The 26,309-nt window shown below is 42.3% G+C and overlaps 1 protein-coding gene across 1 annotated transcript in view; it reads left to right on the forward strand.

The window, feature by feature from the left end:
- Positions 1 to 12,729: 12,729 nt before the first annotated feature.
- ace (angiotensin I converting enzyme (peptidyl-dipeptidase A) 1) overlaps positions 12,730 to 26,309 on the forward strand; it is a gene marked incomplete at both ends in the record, with an annotated part of 43,230 nt that continues 29,650 nt past the window's right edge. The window contains 8 exons of the mRNA XM_080747451.1: positions 12,730 to 12,951; positions 18,904 to 19,077; positions 19,198 to 19,291; positions 21,081 to 21,224; positions 21,541 to 21,732; positions 22,518 to 22,615; positions 23,840 to 24,009; positions 24,394 to 24,617. Of these exons, the coding sequence (XP_080603577.1) occupies positions 12,730 to 12,951; positions 18,904 to 19,077; positions 19,198 to 19,291; positions 21,081 to 21,224; positions 21,541 to 21,732; positions 22,518 to 22,615; positions 23,840 to 24,009; positions 24,394 to 24,617 (1,318 nt within the window). The remainder of the gene's footprint in view (positions 12,952 to 18,903; positions 19,078 to 19,197; positions 19,292 to 21,080; positions 21,225 to 21,540; positions 21,733 to 22,517; positions 22,616 to 23,839; positions 24,010 to 24,393; positions 24,618 to 26,309) is intronic.

Here is a 26,309-nt window from a genome sequence, read left to right on the forward strand (position 1 = left end):
CCCTGACCAACCTGTCCCCCAGCAACCAAGGAACTTATTTAAGAAGGAACGGACATCTATACGTCACTTTGTCTGTCCACTCCAGCCAATATTCCACCTGGCAGACTTTTGGCACTGGGAGGCAAACCGGAGCCGTAACCGTTTAAGACCTGAGGCCGATTCTACAAATTCCTTCCAAATCAGTAGTTCTCACACTTTTTAAAATTGTTCAAAAATAGCAGATGTACAAGCTCGCAGCGCGGCATGTACAGTACAGTAGTGGTGCGCTGTGAGCTTGTATATCTGCTATTTTTGAATATCCAATGCAAAAATCTCAAATAAATCTCAAATAAACATCTCTGAATGATTGTTTAAAATAATCAGTCCAGGAAATTAAAATACATATCACACATTGTTTTCTGTTGTCCTGCTTTTCAATGTGCACAGGGTATCTAAAGAGCACAGAGCACGTTCCTCTCCAATGGGCTGTTATCACAAGAATGTCAATCATTAACAGTCTGTCAACCGAATTCTCGCGATACTGCTGATCGCAGGTGCTATTTAGATACCTCAATCAACTTTAAAAGTGTACAAAGTGTGCACAAATAACATGAGATCAGAAAACGTGTGATATGTCTTTTATTATTATGACAAAGCTTACAATCATTAAAGAATGTGTTGTTCATAGGGGGTTCTCCGGTTCCAGTTAGTCTCCATGTGTCAATGTGCCAGGTACAGAACGCTTCCCTTCATTTAGAAGTTGCCTGCCAGGAACCAGAATCAATCACTCACTTGCTTGTCATTCAGCTTGAACTGATTATATCCTCTTGGGGCATATTTTCCAGTTCCTGTTTTTGTGACACCATTGTACAGTGTCAAAGTAACATATTGTAAAAGCTTGATTCTTAATATTAGGCTCAAATCGCTTGAGAACACAGCTTGAAATGAAGGCATATTGTACTGTATCATTGCACCCCTGGCAGAAACATTGTGCACTGCTGTTTTATGAGCTTGTTTTTGCAGCAGAGTTTTGTACTGTAAGCGCTTAACCAGCCATTTGACTTCAAATGGCCTCACCTCAATTATGACTTCACCAAATTCTCATAAGCCAGGGATGAATTCCATCCATCCATATCTTCAACCGCTTATCCGGAATCGGGTCACGGGGGTAACAGTTCTAATAGAGATTTCCGGTGTTCCCTCTCCTGAGCAACATTAGCCACTTCCATCCCCAGGTGTTCCCAGCCAGGCCAGTGTGGAGATGTAATCCCTCCATCTGGTCCTTGGTCTGCCAGGGGATGAATTGCCTATTCATATATCACTAAAATTATATTGATATAGGCCTACTGTCTAAATATGAACAAGTTGAACAATAATAGTTGTGTATTGACAGCCTAGTTATTCCCTTTTGAGATACTTAAGTGTTATGACTTCCTTGTAATCCTTTGTTTACAACTAATGCCAAGCCCCTGCTCTAATATTTCCTCATTATAAGGTGTTATGTCATATAATATAACTGGTATACGTAGTTTTTGGAGCGGTGAAAGCGCTCCCAATAGACAGGTATGTCTGTGGGTGGGTGGGTGGGTGGCTGGCTATGTGGCTGGCTGGCTGGGTATGTCTGTAGCCTGGCAATACCTTGAGTGGCCACACACAACACACAAGTTAAAGGAGGGGCGCTGTTGTGCAGGCACACACACACACAGCTTCTATGGCACTATTGTGCAGACTAGACACACACACACACACACACACACACACACACACGGTATAGCTGCTCAGATTCACCGCTCCACTTCGAACCGAGGTTTGATTTTTGGTATTTGATCAACATGATCGTATAATTTTTTCGGGAAGAGGAACATGAAGGATGTTAAACTGATTTACTGGACCGTTGAGTGAAGGAGGAAATTGTTAAATTATTGATGTCATTTTTTCATCATCATAATTCTAAAACCTGAGTTATACTTACTCATGTATTGGTGGTGTGCACCAAATATCTGCAATTTCAATTATTGGAACCTGAGGCTTTGTGAGCTTGTATATCTGCAGTTTCTGGTGCATGCCACGCATGGAGCTAATATTATTATGTTAATATGATGGCTGAGTGGTTAGTGTCCATACCTAGGACTCCGGAGGCCCCAGAGGTCGCAGGTACGATTCCCCACTCCAGCTATCACTGCTCCCCTTCCCCCTTGCGCTCCTTGTGGGCTTCACTGGGTTGAGTTCAGCTGGGTTAAAGCTGATAAAAAAAAGCAGCTGGGTTGGGCTGCGATATCTGAATTTCCCTCGCGGGAGGAGTAGGTAACTATTAATTAATTATTATATTATAATGTATTAGTATGGAGATCCGTGCACGTACACCTAAACTTCTAAAGTAACTGACATCACGGACAGAATTGCCCTTACAAGAGGGGCACGGTGGCCCTGGCGCAGACGGTACTGCTGTCGCCTCACAGCTAGAAGGTCCTTGGTTCGATTCCTGCTGGGGGAAGCTGTGGGCGCTGGGGGTGTGTTCTCTCCTCCGCGTCATTAGCACCCATACCAGCCAGGGAAACTCCCCCCTGTCAGGTGAAAAGAAGCGGCTTGGACTACTCATGCATAGAAGGAAGCATGAGGTCAGTCCGTTGCTCTCCCCAGGCTGGCAGAGGGAGTGTAGCGCTCAGGATTAATAATTGGCACTGGGTGAAAAATGAGTTGGGATAAAAATCGTGGGATAAAAATTATAAAAAAATAAAACGGCCCATACAAGGAGATATGCACGTGTGTTGTGTTTGCACCGCTCTCTTCGCATTGGTGCAACTTTTGTATTCATGACATTATTTAGAAAAAACATAGTTTTTTTCTCATGAAAAATCTATTTTGGGTGAGTTATTTTATTTTATATGTTTTGACATTTACTTGTGACCCATAAAAGTGTGTCCGCGACGCACAAATGGATCCCGACGCACTATTTAGGAAACATTGCTCTAAATGCCTAATTCTAACCCCAAACAGAATATTTTCCAAATGATAAACCTTAATTCCCAATCATAAAACAACCATTTCCTTTGGGGAGGACCCCAGGAATATTATGATTTGGCCCTCACAAGCATAGTAATACAAGTACACCACACCACACCACTACACTGTCATACTGTACAGTATGCACACAGTTTGGCTCACGGCACCCACATCCAGTGGTGCGCAACATATGCCTCTTTTATCTGTGGAGATTGAGCGCTGTAGGCCACCGCAGCTTCACCACACTTCACAGAATTCCATTACAGCTGCCGAATTCAATTACGTTGCTGGAGTGTGCAGGATGTCCCTACTCACAAACATGAATGCGCGTGCACACACACACACACACACACACACGCACGCACGCACGCACGCACGCACGCACACACACACACACACACACACACACACAGATACACGCGCGCACAGTAAACTAACTGCGGCACACACTCATGTTAACTCTTTTATTGGCTGGTACCAAAGACTTTGGAACCAATTCCAAAAGTCTATTAACACATTTACAACATTTGCTGCTTCAGGGCTTCAGACAGGGCCCCTGGCATATTCTTCTCGACCTCCTATATGTTGGTCATTTTACGATCAGCAAGACATTGTTTTGAACCATGTTTTGGTGGCATGAGAAATGTTTTCCTTTTTTTTTTTTTTTTTTTTTTCGCAGTCTGAACCATGCATACAGAATAGAAATGTGAATTATTTCAGTGTATATTAATTTTCAGCCATATACTCACCAGTAGCCTACCTGCTAATGGACAATCGTGTGGTTGCAGAAATCATGTGTGACCTTTTGATTTAAGGACAGTTTCCGATTATGTTTTGTTTGATGTATTCAAGTACAGTCCTTTGCTATCATGCGGTAGATAACAGATAATTAATTGAGAGTTGATGGTACGTAAAATGTCTGCCTATAATCACCTTATGATGTGATGTTAGATAATAAACCACTAATAATTAACCACCTGGCTTTCACTGGTTCATGTGTGCCACACGTTCCTCAAGATTCTGAGGCCATAAATAAGATATCAACAAGCTGTCATTTTGATTGGCCCAATAATGATCCACAGAAAATGCAGTAGACTTAGAAACTTCTGAGAATATGTCAGAAATGTGTTTTTCAAAAGATTCAACATTTTGCGGACATTTTAGAGTGAGGAAGATGGATTGTCTGTTGCAGTTTTTGTGTCATTCAGGTTGGCTGCGTAGGAATTGTGGCTTTTCAAAGTTCAAAATGTTGACCTTTAATTATAGCAGCCTCATCAGACTGATTGGGGTCATATTTGTTGTGCAAGTCATGCACACAAGTACAACTTCCAATCATTGATGAAAATGTCATCCCCATTTACCAAATAATTTGGTTAACCATGGCAGGAAGAGAAATATAAGAATCCAGCACAATACAAAAACATTACGTTTTGATCCCTTCGGGGTTTAACAGCTAAATAAAAGAAAATCGGGCAATAAGGGTCTGAGATACAGGACTAGGCTTACAAGGCATCTTTTTGAGAATCTGGTTTCTTAATGTGCGCGTTTGACTATGTAGACGTAAGACCTAACAACTTCACCGGATATGCAAGTATTATGCAAACCAGGGTTATTGCTGTAATCGCACTAATGCTATGCATGCAAAAGCTTCAATCGAATTATAGCCATTGACCTGATTGTTCCCAGTGATCAGGCTATTTGTGTGCATGTAAATGCATGTGATGTGACATTGACCTCGGCTATTAGGACTTGGATAAAGAATTGTTCAGTTGAATGCTCCGTTCACACATCACATCACATTATTCACACTAAGAAGAAGAATCACCGTTTAGTTTACACATCTATATTTAAATATGCCTCATTCATCTTTCCAATCATTAACCACATGAACCCTAGTGTCCCTATCGTGGGGGTGAACATTCGGCAAAAATAATAGACCTATGTGAACTTGTAGATCGGCTATTTTTGGCGAAGAGGATAGAGGGAGGATTAAGAATAGAGGGGAAAAGGGAGAGGCCTATTGGACCATTTGGGGACTCGATCCAGTCAATGAAGTACAGTATAGATGTGCAGAAGTGCAGATTTCATGGCGTGCACTGCCACACGTTGCAACAAGGGTTCATGATACTATTTGGAGCAAGAGCCAGAAGGTAGTTGTATAGTCAAATGCGGAACATCGGTATCATCAAAATGACATGTTTATCAGATCCACAGGAGAAGTAGTCCTTATCTGCAGTGAAACCAGAGTGAGGGCCTCCTGCCCTTGACTCCAGTGCCCATGTGCCCTACATGTACTTTGTCTTTCAGGGCAGAGGTCGTCAGTGCCAGCTGGGATGACCCGGGCCTAGTGCTCAAGAACAAGCCACTCCAGTTCTCTCTCTCTCTGTCTCTCTCTTATCGTCTTGGTTTGGTTTTTGTTATCATTCTTTTGTGTTACTGTTACACCACACAACACTCCTACAGTATGTCACTCTCTTTTATGACCTAAGACAAAGGAAGTAAACACAGCAACCCTTAAAGGATAAGACTTTTATTAAGTAAAACACAAAGTAGCAAAAGTAAATGCATTGTGGGGAGATGGAATTATCAATACCATCATTACAGTAGAAGATGCACGGTGAGATAAAAATGTGAATCGTGTGGGTTTGATGATGGTATAAAACAAAATATGGATAATACAAATTCAAACACAAACTAAACTCAAACATATAATGTCTCTCTCTGTCCCAAACAGAAAAGAATCTGCCTGCAAGTGCAAGGACAGCATTTGAATGCAAGAAGGCATCAAGACCTGTCCCATTCAAAAGTCAACAAAATGCTGACTTCCAAGGTCAATTTTGCCAATTTTGAAGACAGCATTGGAATACGGCTCTCAGGGTAGGATATCACATTTACATGTAAAATATTTTTTGTTTTAGTTTTTTAGCTGGAAAGCTAAATGACTAAATTATGGACTGTGTTTGACTTAACCTAATGTAGTCGGAGGCCTTGAGCTTTTTCGTGCTAATCAGTCTGAAAGCACCAAACTTTGCACAGATGTAGCCCAGGGCATGCTCTAATGATTTAGCTAGGGCGCCCGAGTCGGCGACCAGGTTTTTTTCCTGGGTATTTAACTCTTTTAGTGCTAAAACCGAATATCTTCGGTTCTTTTTTTCATTCCAATACTATTTTTTTTGCTATTTTACTTACCCTGAGCTGCTAGTAGCGACGTGGGTGGTCCTGGCTCGTCCATCGCTTTCCAACGAGCCATGCTACATGTTGCGACGATTTATTCCATTGAAAATGGTTTAGAATAAAGTTTAGAGCCCCCCCAAAAAAGTTTGCAAGACGTATTAAGGTTTACAAAAACTGAAACTTTTCGGTTCCTTTAATAAAATGAATTAAATAATCGGAGGCCTCAACGAAGCCCCGGTCTAGCCCTGGATCCAAGCCGCCTACCAAGCTCTCTTTCCACCGGCCCGTAATCGGGTAACGTCGCCGAAACGCGCCGCCCAATCCAATACAAAGTCACATCTTTAGAGGTCATTTTCTCTGAACTGTGTTCCTAGTGCAGCGGAAAAGTTGTTCTTGCGGCTGAATAGCTTCAGATCGGTCTTCTAAAAAATAAAACAGTCGATTGCTAACTGTTAGCTCTCGGCCTCCATTTCACGTTCACAACACTGTCTGCAGAGAAAACACAAGCCACTTCTTCGTGGTTAACCGGACTATGAAGCCTTATGGAGGAATGGCTGGCACTCTAGCGGCCAGTCATCGTGTTAAGTAGGATGTGAGGGGTCTAACTAGGGGTTTGTCATGATGCTGAATCCTTTGCAAGCATTTGTTTTGCACAAAAAACATTCCTTGAGCTACAAATGGCCCCAGAAAACCCACACAAAACTGTGAAAAGTGATGACTCATCACTTTTCATCACTAAACCATCGTGGCACCCAGGCTAGAAAGAGATGCTAACTTTCAAGAGTGTGACTTTGACTGTGCTTACTGTCAGGCCCTGGGGTGCACATGAGTATTCCATGATTAAAAAGCAAAAGCATATATGAAGTAAATAATCCCATGACAGATAACTAAAGTGTCACTATAACATCATTCTACAAAGTAAAACCAGGAGATTTTAACACATTCCCCGCCATTTTAACATACCTTCGTACTCAATGTTGCATCTGGTCTCCATAGACTTCCATGTAATTCATAGTGCACGGATCATGCACACCCATGCCTAGATAATGCACCACGTGTGTTCACATTGCTCACAGCTTTCAAACAAAAGAATCCGAATGAAAATCCGTTCAGGCATTCATGAGATACAAGCAGGCCTGGAATTTAATCATTTTAGGGGCAAGGCCACTTGGCCTTTGGTGTTTTCCATTTTTTGAGGGCACAAAGGCCAAATGCCAGGGCAGGAAGGCCATCAATAAAACAAGATTTTAGAATTTAGTCCATTGAAAGAAGTCGTTGAATTTAAGGGTTAGGGATGATAACCTCTGATCCATGCTCAGCCCTGCACCAATCAAAGTCACTGGATTGGTTTAAAGATGGGGACTCGGAGGATTTAAGATTTCAGAATCTCAACAAAATACACTGATGTCTACATGACAAGAAAGAGACACCGGTGTCTATAAATTGAGAAGAAAGAGACAGAGGAGAAAGTGGTACAGTCAGCTGGGGCATCAAGGCCACTGTGGCCTCAGGTCATGCCATTGGTTTGAGGGGCACAAGGCCAAACTGAGGGGCAACAGAGGCCATGGCCTTCATGGCCTCCATGAAATTCCTGCCCTGGATACAAGCCATTATGTTTTCCTAAAATGTAAACAAAGATGGCTGCCATGTTTGATAGATGGGGTTGCTATGGGGGTTAAACATGCAATTTCGCGATTTCTATCATGCCTACTACATTTTTTGGGGTCCAAAAAAAATTTTGAAAAAAATTTTTTTTTGAATTTTTTTTTCTTTTTTTTTCAAAATGGCGGAAATTCTCGGGACTATCGGGCCTGGCAGGGAAAGACATTAAAATAATCTCGGGACTATCGGGCCTGGCATGCAATGAGTTAATCAACACAATTAATTTTTACTGTGTCTCATCTTGGCATTTTCAGGACAAGCTTGACGAATGCCTACCTTAGTGACATTTGTAGCATTTGTGATTCTCCCTATGGGTGGAATTGAAATGCATTTAGCTTCTGCATTGTTTAGTGGCTCTTCAATGTGTGATGTGTGATCAACAAGGAATACAGGGAATTGTATTTCATTGTACGACCAACGGTTCAAGAATTATAGGTCAAAATGTGAAGGTGTGAATTTGGGGTGGCGATTATCCCTTGGCCTGCTGGGAGTGTGGTCCAGTGGTGCTTGAGATTAGCTGCTCACAGACACACAGAGACAAGGACACAAATATAATCCCCGCCACCTGGCTGTTCCGGCCTGGCGGAGATAATAATATAGGATCTTAAATCCTGCCATGTGAGTGCTGCCCAAAGAAGTTGCATCACACATGACATACCGTACAGAACAGTACTGTAATGAAACCTCTCTGAGAAGATTCCTGTGGGATGACATACCGTAGTTCATGCCAGAATTGAGATCAACTCAACGGATTTGTTTTGTTTACTCAATAATCATTACTCCAAATCCCTATTCACACTGACTGCACACATGTTCCACATCGTTGCTGTCGGGCAGAAACCTTGTAGGCCTATCTCCGTATTCAAAATTGTTGCATTTTTTTCAAAAAACAAAAGTCGCAAGAATAGTCGATCCACAACCTCCCAACGTGTCATGATAACGCACGCATGTTGAGAGCTTGTAGATCTGCTGTTTTATTTTTTTTGTCTTTTAGTCCATGTCCTGAAAAATAACAGTTTTGGACTTACAAGGTTTCCACCTGACCGTGACGATGTTTCCATGTTGAGGTACTGTATCAGGTCCATGGAACACAATATAACCCGCTTCTATGAACACTCAAGCCCTCTATTGATTGAGTAATATGTTCTTTTTTTCTCTTTTAGAGTCTCCCCCCAAGGAAATAGTGCGCTGGCAGTTGCCGTGCAACGGCCAATGACATGAGGTTCAGCACATGCAGTTTGGAGGACACAGTGCAGATGGTAAGAATGGAGACAGAAGAACAAAAGAAAAAAGATCCAAGGCAACTCTTCTGGCAAGGAAGTTACAAAGCCTTTATTAGCATGGCTGTTTCATGGTGAAAATATTAAAAACAATAAATGTGCATGTTAATGTAATGTCTCGCCCTGCTATATGCGTGGGCTGTAACCCAACTCTGTCTCAAGAATGCCAATGTATTGTTTTTGATATTTTCACCATGAAATTGAAAAACAATTGAAAAAAAGAAATCGCATTTAATAATAAAGGCTTTTTAAATTTGCCTTCTTTTGTTGAACTTTTGCATTTCCTTCATTGTGCTTATTTGGACTTCCAAGAACACCTGATCTTTTTATTATAGACAGTTTCTTTTTGAATGGAGACAGCTTATAATTCCCTACACTATTTGACACACAGTTTACACACCTAGGCGGAAATTCGGAAAAAAGGCCTTCTATAAGCAGGTTAGAGGCATTTGGGGGTAAAAGTGGGGAACCAGGCCATTTTACATAATTCAGGGGGCAAATCATTAAGGTTGAATAGACTTTATTGACAAGAATGGAAGCATACAATATAACAGCAGCAGAGATATAAGCAATATAGATGAGCCATACAATGAGCATCCTATAGCCTAAGCAGCAGCAATGGATATAGCATAAACTAGACTACATGCGGAACATTAAGATGGCCATGGATTCGACCTTCGGATCATAGTGCACGATAAATGATAAAGCTATTATCGTATTATCGTGACTGAAGCCGGTCACATGATCCGAGACCCCACGCAAGGGAAAGCCTAATCCTGAGGTGGAAGTTGGGGACGGAGGTGGGGCGCTGAGTTTGGCAACTGAATACTGAACAGGTTAGCACCCTTGATATATTCTGAGTAGGGGGGGGCGGAATATAGGACTCCGCCCACCTGGGGCGCGCCGCCAACCTCTGAGATCTCCCCCCTGAACTAGCTACGTCATCCTTCCTGCGCTCCATTTCAAGGGTGCAGAATCTGAAAAACCTGGTTCCCAATCAAAATTTTGAGTTTTTGACCTTCTAATTCGCATAACAAAGTGGCTGCCGAATTGTACATTTTGAACTATTTATTCAATCAATATTTCTCTTTCAAAAAACTTTTCATCATTTTATCATATAATCAGGGTTTTGCGAACACCCAGGACAGTTTCTGCAGTTGCTCGATTCAGTTTAGATTTAGATATTTGATATTCATTTTATCAGACACGCCCCCTTCCTATACAAACCCATTGTAACTTCAAACTCCATTTTAACCATGATAGATTTAATGAAAACACCCGTCCTCTGCCAACATACAAAATGTGGAATGCCCTGACTGACACCATCCATTACAAGATGTAGATGACAGGTTTCTTTCAAAACGGGCCTGAAAAATCATCGATCAGGAGACCACAAGAGGAGATAAATGCAATTTCCCATAGAAAGGAGGTGTCATTCACTGCCGCCTCCTTTGTATCCACCAAATACCATGCACGCCATTTGGCGGCTATTTGCCCTCGGGCTATTTGGAAATATACGGTATGTAAAACATTAAATATTAAATCTTTGTTGAAGCAACATAAATGTAATGCACAGCACAATATCTGCTTATTGTAAGTCGCTTTGGATTAAAAGCGTCTGCTAAATGCCTAAACTGTAACTGTAAACTGTATGTTGACAACCTTCCTGAGGGTAAAACACACTAAAGTTGAGCAGAATGTTATTGATATAGTTATATTTCTGCCAAAGGGTACAAGCTACAGTTGGTGTTAAACATTCCGCTTAGTGTATTTTATCCTCAAGAATGATCCAACATGTCCTGTAGTAGCCTTGGGAACCAACCATTCCAGAGCAATGTGGCCCATAAATAAACACTCATGACGTTTTTCTGGTGACTCCTGACGCCTTCCTAATACATGAGCAGGTTGTGTTCCTTCGATAACTCCTTTCATTTATTTTTAATAATTTATTTTTGGTATTTATTTATTTTTCATTTCCCCCAAATAATTATTAAAAAGAAACTAAAAAAGTTATCGAAAAAACACTGCCTGTTCGTGTATTAGAAGGGCGGCAGGAGTCACCAGAAATATCCCTTTTAAATAAAAATTTTAACCATGATAGATTCAATGAATACACCCATCCTTTTTTTCTGGTGACTCCTGATGCCCTTCTAATACATGAACAGGCAGTGTTCTTTCAATAACCTTTTTAGTTTATTTTCTATAATTATTAGGGAAAATGAAAAAAATAAAATACAATTAAGAAATTATTAAAAATAAATGAAAAATGTTATTGACAAAACACAACCTGCTCACGTATTAGGAGGATGTCTGGAGTCACCAGAAAAAAGGATGGGTGTTCTCATTAAATCTATCGTGGTTAAAATGGAGTTTGAAGTTACAATGGGTTTGTATATGAAGGTGGCGTGTCTGATAAAATGAATATCAAATATCTAAATCTAAACTGAATCAAACAACTCAAAAACTGTCCTGTGTGTTCCCAAAAGCTTGATTAGACGATAAAATTACTAAAGGTTTTTTGAAAGTGAAATATCCTTTGAAGAAATAGTTTAAAATTGACAATTCTGCAGCTATTTTATTACGCAAATTAGAAGGTCAAAAACATTTTGCTTGGGAACCATTTTTTTCAGATTCAGCACCCTTGAATTGTGTAAAATAGACTGGTTCCCAACTTTTACCCCAAAATGCCTCTAACAATCACATTTTTCAGAAATTCCACTAGACTTATAGATTAAGAACTGTCAACGATCCCAGCTTAAATCAGCAATGGCTGCAGTTTTCTTTATTTTTAATCATTTGGAGGGGGAGTTGGCTGAGTTGCCAATAAACTCTGTCCATTTGATGAGATAATCAATCTTCCCTCAGATGAAAGACAGAGACAGAGTGAAAGAATGAGTAAAAGTGTGGTTTCAGCAAAGATAATTCAAAGACGAGTTCCTGCCAGGCTCAACTCTTCTCTATGCATCTGTTTCCCTCTGCCTATTTCTCCTTTCCCTTCTCTCTGTCATTATGCCCGGTCTGTCTAATTCCCCCTCCCCTTCTCAGCTCTCCCTGAGCCGGGGGAAGGAGCTGGGAGCGGAGTGCGCGGACGGAGTGCTTCCCCGCAGATCCCCCCCAGTGCTGCTGGTGACTGGGGAGCTGCCACTCTGCAGCAAGGCAGGCAGGGAGCGATGTTGTGTCACTGCTTCTCTCCAATCAGCCACAGTATTGCAGCTCCTGAGACTTGGATCTGATCAAAGCTATCGCTGACCAACCAAATCCCGAGACGAGGGGAAAAAAAAGAAGAAAGAAATGAGTGAGTAAAGAAGGTGGAGAGGGTAGGGGTGGACGTGCTGTGCTGTAAAGTGGTCAGGGGAAGGCTGCAGAGAAGTGTGGGCTGGGTTAAACTGGTACTGTAGTTTAAAAGGAGCTGGCTGTGGCTGCCTCTGTCTCTGCAGTTGAGGCAGTCAGGCTGGGAGGGGGATCAGTGGAAGTACAGCCCCAGGGAGAGTGATCTCTCACATCACTGGATAAAGTGTATTTTTAGTCCACATCTCCAACTCATCTTTCTCTTTGTAGTTTGTTTTCCATTTCTCGGGTTGGACAGAGAGAGAGAGAGAGACACACACACACACACACACACACTAGCAGAATGGCTAGGTTTCTGTGGGCAGCTGTCCTCCTGGTGCCAGTCCTGGGACTCTGCGATGCTCTGCCAGGCCACTGGCTGCCCGGGGAATACAACAGCACGGCGGCGAGCGCAAAGAAGTTTGTCGATGACTACAACACCACGGCCGAGCAGGTCCTCTACCTCAGCGTCTTGGCCAGCTGGAACTATAACACCAACATAACGGACCACAACTCTCAACTCCAGGTGGGTACAGTACACAGTAGGACAACAGCTCTGCACAAATCGCAGCCAGATGGGCTTAGTCTGGAGTGCATACAGGTGTGTCACACGTGTTGACGTTACGCTGCTGATGTTGGCATGCTCAGAGCGGTGCGTGGCGTTTAGTTATTAAGAGGAGCGCTTGCCCGGACCGAGTCCTTCTGATTGCAAACACAACGCGTGGTCGGGGGTGTTCTGTGGGGGAGCTAGGCCCCTGCTCACCCCTATTCAGCCCCATCCAGAATTACATGCCCAGCTTCCTCTCCAAAGCAGCCAACTCAGCTTGTGTGTTTCTGGAAGTGAGGAACGGATCCGAAAGCCCGTGGCCTCAGGCGTCTTCGCGTGTTGAATGAATAACCCGGGGGGTGGGGGAGGTCTCCCGAGCTATTTTGTCGGCTGTCTATTTGTTCCAGTGCCCGATTGAACAGTACTCACACCTCATGCTGAACATGAGGAATGAAAGTGCCATTGCTACAGATTGAGACATTCGTTTCAACGTGCAATGTTACAACGCTGATACAGTACTGTAGCCCTCTTTGCTCCAACGGCTTAGCCTAGAGATGTTAGAAGTCACAATGCTGTAATCAATGTAAATATATTTTTTTCTCAGAGGCATTCCATGACCCATAAACATGCATGCATGGGCAGATGGCTTCAATTTTGCAGTCATGCTTGAAGTGCGTTTAAGTATATCCATAGAGAACCAGGAAGATTTGACACAGACTGTTAACCGGCAGTTGGAGGGACCAACGAAATTGCAGAGGCGTGCAGAGTGCTGGCCTTAGGACAGAGAGGAATGCACACGTGCGCGCACACACACACACACACACACACACACACACACACACACACACACACACACACACACACACACACACACACACACACACACACATATACCGGTTATACCGGTACACACACACACTCATGAATTGTCATTAACTCATTTACGTACACATTAAATATGCACATGTACAGTATGCACACTTGCAGGCACAAAGGCACTGACACATTCTGTATGCACGCACACACACACACACACACACGGTACAGTGTCGCACACGCACACACACACACACACACACTCATGAAAGCAATTTCTCACACAAACATGTACACAGTTGTTAGGGCGTTGTGTGTGTGCACGGACAGCTGTCTCAACAAGATTTCAGTATACACTAACTAACCAAGGCTCAGGGAGGCAAGAGTGGAAACACACGCTGAACACAACAGGTGTAACCCGCTCACCCCCCTGCGGTGGCAGTGTAAGGAGGGTCAAGCTGTAGAGAGCCGTCCGCAGCACATCCAGGATGTGAGGTGAAAGACAAGCAGGCTGGAGCAGGGCTGACCTGTACTGCTGCCAGCTGATGATGAGCGTTATTGTTCCAGACACTTCAAAAGACATGATCAAAGAGAAGCCAAGTGTTGAACCCTATTGGCTCTGGCAGACAGCGTGAGCACACGCTGCGCCGCTCAGCAAGACCTGACAGCGAACGAGCATGAGACCCTCAGACCGCTGCACTCACGTCAGCGCTCCAATCAAACCCGCACTGCACAGAGATATCATTACCTGTTAATGTAGGGGTTCATTCTTCCAATTAGCCTGGTTTAAAAATCGATTCCGGTTTCGCGCGGGAATGATATAACGGTGTAGTGAGAGAACGCTTGGTGCAATGTGCCCCTGTACACACACACACACACACATACACACACACTCGATCGTGCACACACATACACACACGCACGCACGCACGCACACATATCATTAATTTCTACTCTGTGCAAAGGAGGTGCAGGGATCAGAGCCAGCAGAGGAGATCAAACAGCATGGCGATCAGGCCACAGGCCTCTCATCAGAGTGGATAAAACCAAAGGATGTGAGGTGGAACTGGACATCCATTAAACCGCAGGAACAGAATGACAGTCAGATCCAAGCTTGCCCGAGCCTCAGTTACCTTCAGAGACATTCTTTACACCACATTATTATTTTTGTTGTTATTTTTATTATTACCCATATAATTTAGCCCTGTGTCGAGTTCAGATGTAGTTGCCTTAATTACAACATGTTATGTATTATTTTATGGTGCATGTACATTGTACAAGTGTAAATGGCTGTAAGATTCTAACAGAATTGTTAAAGGAGAGATTAAACGCTCTGGCTTCAGTACAAATTAACTTTATACTGACGGACGGCTGAACCTTGCAACCTTTTTGAAATGTGTTGCAGCTTATATAACAGAGAAAGACCTTGGGAGAGAGAGCAAGAGAGAGGGGGGTGGGGGATGGAGGGGAGAGAGGTGAATAATCCTAATCTTTATTGTATGTGGAAGTAAAGTCAGAGAAGAAATGTATGATAATTTGGGTGGAATGACTAGGATAGGACTGCAGTGGCAGGAAAAAGGGTAGGCCCATAATTATAGAGGAAAAGAGAGAGTCACCACTTAATTCCCTTTTATTCAGTAGATTGTGGGAGCTACTACTCACATATTTGACTGAAGTAAAAAGTAATTGATATTTTCTTTCAAAATCTTACAGCAAGGCTTCGCTAAGCTGTAAGTGGGTGTCTGGTTGAAACAAAATGTTTTTTTGTTGTTGTTTTGTTAAAGTTCTATATTCCAATAGTAATCATAGATATAGGGTGTTTGTTCAATGACACGGCAGATATGGGTAAAACCTCTAGACGCTATAGGGAATGTGCAGAATGTGTGTGTGTGTACAGAGGATGTGCAGTAAGGTACCCATACTGTGTGTACACTATATAAAGTGTGCACAGAGATATTTACACATTAATTTTTATGTTTTGTGTTTGTTCGTTTGCTTTTCGTACACCTCGCTCCTTGTTCAGGGCTCTGACAGATCTGATACCGTAAACTCTTACTTACTTACTGAGCCTTGAGCCCTGGGCTTTCAGACACCTCAGGCACTTACCGGTCTGCAGTGGCACAAAGCCACAAACATTCCATTTCTTAGGGGGCTTTGTCCGTCATAATTCTTTCTGCCCTGCTCAAACACCTGCTGTCATACAGTAAGTGTCCTGCAGGGATGGGGGGGGAGCTCCCTGTGGTGAGATCAACTGACTGCACCACTTTCTGCGGGGTTAGCAAGCAGGTCCTGGGGGGTGCAAATTACACAATGTTCTGGGTGATGGTGAACTGTCACAGGATTTCAGGACCTTCTACTAAGACCTGGAACCTCCTCAGCTGCCTGTGGTTGGTACAGGCATTGTCTGGTCTTCTTTGCCACAGACTTATCTGCATTCTTCATGTTAGGCACTGTGACGTACACAACAATGTACTTGAAACTGCTTAAACAGAACAACAATAAAGTCCGCAACACTGGTATATTTCTCAGCTCCACTTGTTCATTGTATTGTAAGCAATAAACACGTTGAGCTGAGGAAATATATTTTTTTCTGTTGATTGTCCAGTTGGATGTGCATGCACTATTTGCCTTTGTCACTTGAAACTGCTTACCCTCTTCACTGGTGTCTAATTGATCAAGAGAGGCGGATAGGAATTCTGCCATAGAGAAGTCTACGTTCATCTCCTTGGTCTTTCTGACGTTCAAGAAAAGGCATTTTTCCAGGTACCACTGTGACAAGTCTGCCACCTCGTCCATATAGGCCCCTTCTTTGTGATTTGAGATTGGACCCACCACAACTATGCCATATAGTCATGAGTGTACCGGGAGTACAGCAGAGGGCTCAGTACACAACCCTGGGGGACTCCAGTATTGAGGGTGGTAGAGATGCGACTACTGTAGTACCACCCTGACCACGTGAGGTCTGGAGACAAGAAGTCCAGGACACAGGCACACACTGCAGGCTTCAATCCCAGGTCATACACTGTAGCTTGGTGGGTACTGTGATGTTAAAGGCAGAGATAAGATTTCCCCCTTCACTGTTGTTGTCGAGTTGGAAGATGGTGGTGTGAAGTCGGCAAAGTAACTAGTAACTAGACTGCACACTGTCGAGGTGCCAACTTGCGCAATGTGCACTCATGGCCATATATTGATAATGGCCGACTTGTGTGCCAGCAGAGCTTGCAAGTGCTGCGTTCGGTGCTGTTCGGTGCTGTCTGTATGTATGTGGGTGGGCAAGTTGGCACTCTGTCGAGGTGCCAACTTGCTCCTTGTTATTTATATCGGGTCGCACTTGTGGGTGGTGATGTCACCAAGAACGCTGCTCCCTCATTGGCTAAAGACCCTGCCTTTGTACTGTCGAATACAGAATACTACAATAAATATAGTGGTGTAGAAGTATAAAGTAACGTGAAATGTAAGTAAAGTAAAGTGCAAATATAATTGTACAATACTTAGATTAAATACACTTTGTTACCTTCCACCACTTCCAATAAGCTTAAGCTATAGGCATTGATGAAAACATGAGTTAAACATTCTGACAGTACCCAAGTGACCTCTATTTCCCATGGTCAATATGTTGTCACAGATCGCTCAATTTAATAGAACATGTTGATCACATACAGTGATGCGACTGCACACGTTTTAACATACAGTGAGCATTCATGGTCAAGTCAAGGTCAGGTGAGGTGCTGAATGTAATGCAAGTGTGACAGTCCTCCGGGAAACGATACGACAGTATCCATGTAATGTTCTCCCATTGGCCTTGCCTCAGCACATTTATCCAACACTACAATCATGTAGTGAACAGGCCACAGTTAAAGATAGGTAGTGTACACGTGCAGTATATTGCTGCCCTGTGGTTTATTGGCACCTATTCAAAGACATGTTTAGATAGCCATGACCTTTCAAGATGCCATAAAGACAAGCTTTTAGGCCACTGTCGGCCCGGGTCACACATGTTTATACTGTATGTACTTCATGAGTCATTTCCTTGGCTACTATCCTTGAGCTCTGGATGATGTTAGGGACAAGCCTCTTTCCTACTCTTGACTCTTTTCTCACCCCAGAATTGTCAAGTTGACTAATGTGCACTGATGTAGTAACCAAGTACATGTATTCAAGTACTGTACTTATAAGTGCACTTTTGAGGATTGTTCAAAAGAGAACCACCTCTGAACCTCTGAAACATAACCAGGAAATAGCTACCTGAAAGTCAAGAAGCCGGATCACAGTTTCTATGCGTGTAAAAAAAAAAGAACTTTTATTTTCTAGTGAATCACTTAGTTACACAAACAATGCCCTTGGAAAGAACTTGTCCTGTATAAGTGAAGTGTTTATAAAGATCTCTGTTTGTATTTGATCAAAGGCCATCACCACACCAGTCGCCATGTCCACAAGCAGCCCCACTTGTTAATGTGGGGACAATGCCATCCTCATTTTTCCTGTAGTGTGGTGTTGTCAGAAGTTGTCACTGAACACCACATTGTGATTTGTGCGGCTTGTGACTTACTACTTTTACTTACTACTATTTATAACTGAAGGTGGAACAGGGTGGCCATGGTGTTTTTAGCCCATTATGACCTGGAATTATTTTATACTTTAGCTATTGAAAAATAGCAGATATACAAGCTCATAGCACGGCACCAAGTGCTGCGCTGCAAGCTTGTAGATCTGCTATTTCTTTTTTCTTGTTTGCAAATCTTTAAATATTTATTTTTCAAAGCAAACCTTTGCAACTCAAATCTCTGCATCTGGGGGTTCAATGGAATAACATATTTTTAGATGGGGGCCCGCTGGCCAATACATGTAATTTTGAGGGTCCATTGATATGAAAAAGTTGATTTAGAAGAAGGATCTAGAAGACATTTATAGAATCGGGTTAAAATATTCGAAGACTTGCACAAATATTCACGATTATTCAAAAACAGCAGATCTACAAGCTCGCAGCGTGCGCTGTGAGCTTGTATATCTGCTATTTTTTAAATGGTTAAAGCATAAAATAATGGTTAAAGTGACTCAGATTTGCGTTCCAGGTCTAAATGGGAGATCTTTAGACATTATGTTGTCTTTCTGCAGGTGAATGCCTCTATGGAGAACCAGGCCTTCGATGAGGCATGGGGAAAGAAGGCCAAGGATGTGTTCCCTAAAGAGTTTGTTGACAACAACCTGACTGACCCTGATGTCAAGAAGCTGATAGGCAAGATCAGTGAACTGGGCCCCGCAAACCTGCCAGAGAACGAGAGACAGGAGGTAGGCTACATTCTCATGTCTGGATATACTGTATTGCTATGTCTCATTTGGTACTGTGCCGTAGATGTTTAGCACTGAAGTTAAACATTGATTGCTCCCATTTTCTATCTTTATTTTTAGTACAACACAATTCTTAGTACCATGGACGGAATATATTCAAAAGCCAAGGTGTGTCCAGCTTGGCTAAATAATTCGTGCTGGAATCTGGAGCCTGGTAAGTTCGTAAAAAGTTCGTTTTCCTACACAAAACACAGTACAGTTTGATTCAGTAATAAAAAAGTACATTTTTGTCAAAGAATAGTGTATTTTATGTTCTGAATTCTGATTCAGATAATCGTCTCTGTTGGGTGGAAACCTCATTATTTCCAAAACTGTTCTCTTCACGATTCAAATTCAAAAGCAACAAAAGTAGCAGAATTACAAGCTCAAAAAGCTTTCGAGCTTGTGGATCTGCTCCTTTAGATTTTGCTTGACTCGGTAGTTTGATAAAGTAGGTCATGGTAAGTCATTTATGAAAAAACACAAGTTAGAATATGGAGATAGGAGGTTTCTGCCCGAGAGCGCCGATGTATGAATCTTGTGAAAACACTAAAGTTCATTCGAAACAATAAGAATAAGTAGCATGAAGCTGATGAACAATGGCTAAGTGGATATGGGAACATGGGCTTAACAGCCCTAACCCTCGGAAAAAACAACAGGATAGGAACAATTACCTCAGGGATCTCAAAAGGAAGTGTTTTAGCTGTGCTTAATGGGGTGTTTATTGTTTATTTGGACCCCCATTAGCCACTACCTTAGCAGCAGCTACTCTTCCTGAGGGCTACACAGAAGTACATTAAATTACATTTTACATGACAGTATAAGAGAACAGTTAAAAACTTAAAATACTATCAATAAAATAGTAATATTAATAATTTAACAATTATATAATGAAACCATAGTTTCAATTTCAGGTTTGCAGGTGTTGAGTAGGAAGATATTGTATGGAAACGGCAATATTAGAAGCTCTTAACTCTTAACTTAACGCTGTATACCGTAACAACCATTCATCGACTGCTCATTGCTCACTCAACATCCTCAAAAGTGCTTTTACAAACAATGGCCACGCTCTTTGTTACAGTAGGAGCAGATGCCAAAAGGTTATTGTGAACAATGAATGCTTGCTAAAAGAACAGTGTGGCACAACACAAGGGAATACAACGCTTTAAATTGATATACTGGAGGTATGAAATGACCCTAACTGGTTTCATAATCTTGCAAAGTAAAGTAAACATAGTTGGGTGGAACAGGGTAATTCTAAGTATCTCTTTGTTGCAGCCTTTCACAAAACAACCAACCACTCCATTATAATAACAAATAGACCCCTTCCAAAGGGCTATCTCCTTTTCCCACCCAGCTATCAACGTTCTGTGGCCTTCGACTCTCCTCTTTTCCTTGCCTTCATTTCCTACGCCCAGCCCTTTGAAGATATATGTTGTTTTTAGGCCACACTGAGAATGCCAAGGCTAATCTTTTGGCCAATGTGTCTGTTCTGGTTATTTTCCTGCTGAGAAAGAGCATTAAGTCATCTAAACATCAATGCAACTTAAACCTTTTTTCTTTTTTGGAGGGCACTGCTATTTGTACAGTTTACTTTAGAATGTATGCATTTGTTAACATTGACTACAAAGTGCAAGTTTAGAGTGAATGGCAGGTAGATAGAGATAATGGTGCTTATTTACTAGATTTACCTTCCTTCTACACAATTATATTGAGGTAACTATCAAATAAAGAAATGCTACCGCGTGTTGTGTGCGAAAGAATGGTGTTGCATCCCTTCAATAGAGTAAACATCCAGTAGACCGTATGACTATATGGGAGAATTTATGTCTGTGCCGTAGTTGTGCTGCATCTGTTTTGTCAAGCTTGTGTTGTCCGAATGCAGCAGTTACCTGTTGTGCACTGCACTGTAGTTTCAGTGTTTGAAGGTGTGTTGGATTCATTGTCTTATTTGACCTCCCCAGAGCTGACAGACATCATGGCCACCTCCAGGAGTTACAGGAAGCTGCTGTATGCATGGGAGGGTTGGCACAATGAAGCAGGAGTACCACTTCGGCAGTATTACCCCAGATTTGTGGAGCTCAGCAACAACGCCACTGTGGCCGATGGTAGGAACCATAACTATCATCTCTGTTCCTGAAAGCACACATTGAGTGGAAGACTATTAGAATTGCATTGTTACCGAATTATTATTATTTTCCAGATATATTTCTGATAGGTAACATTTGACAGCAATTTCTTTTATTTTTTATAAGATATTATATTTATTTGTCACTGTATGAAACATACAACGAAATGTTAAAGTGCATACACATAACAAACAACGGCATACACTTATAGAGCAACATAATGCCATAAAACGTTAGTCTGTCATGATAACGAAGACAAAGATAAATTCATAAATTACCATTGTGTCATGTCAAGGTTTCAAGGATACTGGCGATTACTGGCGGTCTTGGTACGAAACGCCCACCTTTAGGGATGACCTGGAGAAGCTCTACAAGACTGTAGAGCCCCTCTACCTGCACCTGCATGCATTTGTCCGCCGCAAACTCTACAATCAATATGGAGACAAATACATCAACCTCAAAGGACCCATCCCAGCTCATCTGTTAGGTCAGTGGTTGTCAAACATTTTCATATACAGCAACCCCCGACATGTGTATGTATTTAGCTATGGTACTATGGATTTGAAAAGACTTTGTGCCAATGACCCCCATAAGAGAAGATTTGTGAGCTTGTAGATCGTCTATTTCCGCTACTTTTGCGTGACACTTAAAGTGTGGTTCCTGTGGAAATAAGCCTCGGCTTTCTAGGATCTCCTTTTAGTTGACCTTGTACCAGTGATTTGTACTGTCATGAAACTGTACTTTTTTCTATTGCAAACTTCTAATAAATTCTTCAATCAATCAATCAAAACTCTTGTGCGACGAAGAACGACATTACTTAATTTCCTCCAACATACAACCTACTTTTAAAATATAGATATTGACTCCACTACCTTTCTAGGAAGAGCCTTGATTCCAAACTATGTTTCAGATATCTATGCTCAAAGTTTATGCACAATACAATTATCTATTTCAATCCTGTCAAGAGCTGTCTGACAGAACTTTATCATTTGTTCTTTTGGATGCTTGAGTATTTACTTGTCTCTTTTACTTACGTCGGAAAAGAAGGCTCAATAGCAGATCTACAAGCTCAAAACGCGCCGTTTTGCGTCATGTTTCGAGCTTGCATATTTTCTATTGTTTATACTTTCTTGTGACGCTGTCGCTCTGAAAAAGTAGGGTATTAATTTCCAAAAACACAGGTAAAATATGGAGTTTCTTCCAAACAGCAACGATATACTTTGTCTACTACTGTCTGTGACACAAACATGTCTCTCCTGGCTCTTCCTCTAGGGAACATGTGGGCTCAGACCTGGAACAATGTTTACGGCATGATGATCCCCTTTCCCGACCAACCCAACGTGGATGTGACTAACACCATGCAAAAACAGGTGAGAGCTGTGGCAGACCACGGGAGACCATGCATTACATTTGTGTATTACACTTGTGCCAATGCAACAGACTGGAAAAGTATCCCCATTTGAAAAAAACATACGTTTACTGTAAGGCTCTTTTCACACAGTCTTTCCACGCAGTATGCATTCCCTTATCCACCTGTTTCTGTGAGAATTTGCTGTAGAATTATCTGTGGGACACATCCGGAGAACAGCAGACATACAAGCTCACGTCGCGTCGCAGAAGCAACCGCTGTGAGCTTGTAGGTCACACTCGGCTGCGACACCGGAACTGCCGCACATCTTCTGCGCAATGCACAATGGGACGTCGGAAACTTGTGGATAGATTAAGTACACACATTTTCTTTTCCCGAGCTGAATTTAGAATTGCCTAGGCCACAGGTGAATGTGCAACTGCCATATTCACATATACATACAGAGTACTGTACTTTAGACTAACTGTAGATTCATGTTTATTACAACAAATCAAATGGCATTAGATTAACACTTTGAGGGAGTAGATTAACAACACATTATTGTCAGTGAGATACTATGGGGAGGGAGTTGGCGGAGAACCTGGTAGGCTGGCAGCCTCATCTTTGTCGGTACCCAGCCATTCTGTGAACCATCAAAGGTTGCTGTTTGCTGCTCTGCGTTTTTGTTCCTTTGCACCTGGACAAACTCCAGTGTCTCCTCGGCAGCTAATCCTACTAAAACCATTTGCAGCAACTTTGTTGGATGGCTGTTTTGACCACGTGTTTGACATGGTGATTTTGCAGTGCCACTTAAGCACACAGTAGAACTTCAGCTCCAGGCTGAAGTGATAACATCTTTTGCTTGCTGCCGTATAACCCCAAGGGAACGTGTCGCAGCGCGACGTGTTGTAAACTCATACACCTCTCTAGGGATGGGACGATAGGATATTTTCATATCACGATTATTGTGACAAAAGAAAACGCGATTTACGATATTATTGATATTATTATATTATATCATTATTAAAATCCATTATCCGGGGGCGGAACATTTGTGGTACCGGATATGCAGCTCGGCAAATAAGAGGTGAATTGATCCCAGTGTATGACGGAGGACGATATCACGATAAATTAAATCTCCACGATACGATTATCGTGAGTGTTTTTTATCACAAACGATAATATCACTTATCGTCCCATCCCTACACCTCCCCTCCTCCTCTCCCTCCTCCTTCTCCTCCGTTAGGGCTACAATGCCACGCACATGTTCCGTGTTGCAGAGGAGTTCTTCACCTCCCTGGGTCTCATCAAGATGCCCCCGGAGTTCTGGAACGGGTCCATGCTGGAGAAACCCGAGGGACGCGAGGTGGTGTGCCACGCCTCTGCCTGGGACTTCTACAACCGCAAAGACTTCAGGTTAGCATTATTTGCCACTTAAACCCACCATTCTTACCTGAATTACAACAGTGAGTCTATACACCAAAAATAGCAGATCTACAAGCATGCATTGTGCTTGTAGATTGTAGTAGATCCGCAAGCACAAGCTTGTCGATTTTCGGCGAAACATCCCAAAAAATCAATAATTGTTTCATAATCCATTAAATCGATTAGCTCAATTAGCAGTTGCACCTGTAATATTTGCAGTACAGATCTTGTCAAGAGAACTACGAGGTCGGTGTGAAAAAAAGACCTGCACAAATCAATTACTTGTAATCGAGACCAAAGTTTTAAGTAATTGTGAAGTCACTTACTGTACTGTGTCTACCTACTATGACCTGGCTTGGTTTGTTTGCCTGTTAGGATCAAGCAGTGTACCACGGTGACAATGGAGCAGCTCTTCACCGTGCACCACGAGATGGGACACGTGGAGTACTACCTGCAGTACAAGGACAAGCCTGTGGGCTACCGTCGCGGAGCCAACCCCGGCTTCCACGAGGCCATCGGGGACGTGCTGTCTCTGTCCGTCTCCACCCCCAAACATCTGGCTGAGATCGGCCTGCTGGACAATTCCACCGGCGACACTGGTATTATTATCAAGCCATTTAGGCTTAATAAGGCCATTTAATGCTTTAACTATTGAAAAATAGCAGATAAACAAGCTCACAGCGCGGCACCGAGTGCCGCGCTGCGAGCTTGTAGATCTGCTATTTTCGAAAAGTCGTGAAAATGTGTGCAAATCTTTGAATATATGTATTTTTAAAGCGAACATTTGTAACTGAAATTTTTGCTTCTGGGGGGTCCCTAGAAGTAAATATTTTGAGATAAGGGTCCATGGCCAAATACGTATCATTTTGGGGGTCCTTCACATGAAAAAGTTTGAGCACCACTGACGTAGAAACAGGTTTAAAAAAAAAACCTTCAAGGACAGATTTTCACGATTTTTCAAAAATAGCAGATCTACAATATCTGCTATTTTTCAGTAGTTAAAGCACAAAATAACGCAGTGAATCCTTGTACCCAGGATCCAGAATTTGGTGCGACACCCCTGGCCTGAATACTGTACATACATCCGTAAAAATCTTTTACAGGCGTAGTTCTCTTTAAAACACTTCTGGGGTCATGTTATCTGCTGTATTCAGGCTTTTGTGTGCACCCCAGACCGTTTTTTTTTAGTTACTTGTTTAAATATTTAGATATTGTTGAAGTTATACCCAGGACGCGAGGATTGTATATCAGTTTCAGCCGATAAGCTGGTTTATTCAAGACTTGTGCAGACTAGAGCAATGCTTATAAGCGAGTGTGGAGTAGGTGGGGATGCGGGGTTAAAGTCCAGTTGGTGTCGCGTCCCGAACCACCCACTCCGCTTTCCCTTATATACAAATACATCCCATCACAATTACATCATTAGTTCACATATGGTCTTCACCCCGACTCAGCCCCGCCCAGTGCAGCGTATTTCAGCCAGTGACCTCGCAGGCACCAAACTGTGTTGGTCCCTCAATGGTCATCTGGGTGAGACGCTGCGTTATATTTGCATTTAGACAGTCAGCAGTCAGCAGTCAATGATCTTCGCATCATAAGACTTTGTGCATGCACACAGACTGCTGACGTCAGAGTTGACCATCTGCTAATGTGTTTACACTTCAATATAGGGCCTAATTATGCAATCCCCTTCAACCAACAATAACTAGCATTATTGCTACCAGAAATCCCTAGAAATCATCACAATATCTTTTATCCAATTTATCAGACACGCTCAGCTCACAATGCGTTGTGTCCTGTTGCGTTGTGAGCTTGCAGACTCAGAGCTGCTATTTTTACGTTTTTGAGCTGATTGGGGAAATATTTGATTTCTCCATTACATAGAAATTGCAGAATGGAGAGGTCTGCATTTTTCTCTTTTCTGATTGGAAAATAGGCTATACTGGATTTGAGGATTTGTCAAGCCTCATGTGACATAACTGTAGCCTACACTACAGTATATTAAAAATACATGTGAAATGTATGCACACAACGTTTTCAAGTAAAGGCATCGGTTGTGGTGTATCGTCCAACTCAAGCTGCCCATTTACTGTAGATTTCCCTTACAGCATGAGCACAGACAATATTTTAGTTGAACCAACTCCTTTTTTCCCCCTTTTTTTCTTTCAGTGTAGTACAGTGCATGTCAACTGAAGAATACCTAAGATACCTAGGTATTCTTCGGGAACAGTATTTCTAGTGTGATATGAGCACGGCTCACGTCACAGTTCACAGGTGTGATAATATAATGAAAC

The sequence above is a fragment of the Nannobrachium achirus genome (genome assembly GCF_963921795.1).
Source record: "Nannobrachium achirus genome assembly, chromosome: 18".
In the NCBI taxonomy this organism is placed as follows: Eukaryota; Metazoa; Chordata; class Actinopteri; order Myctophiformes; family Myctophidae; genus Nannobrachium; species Nannobrachium achirus.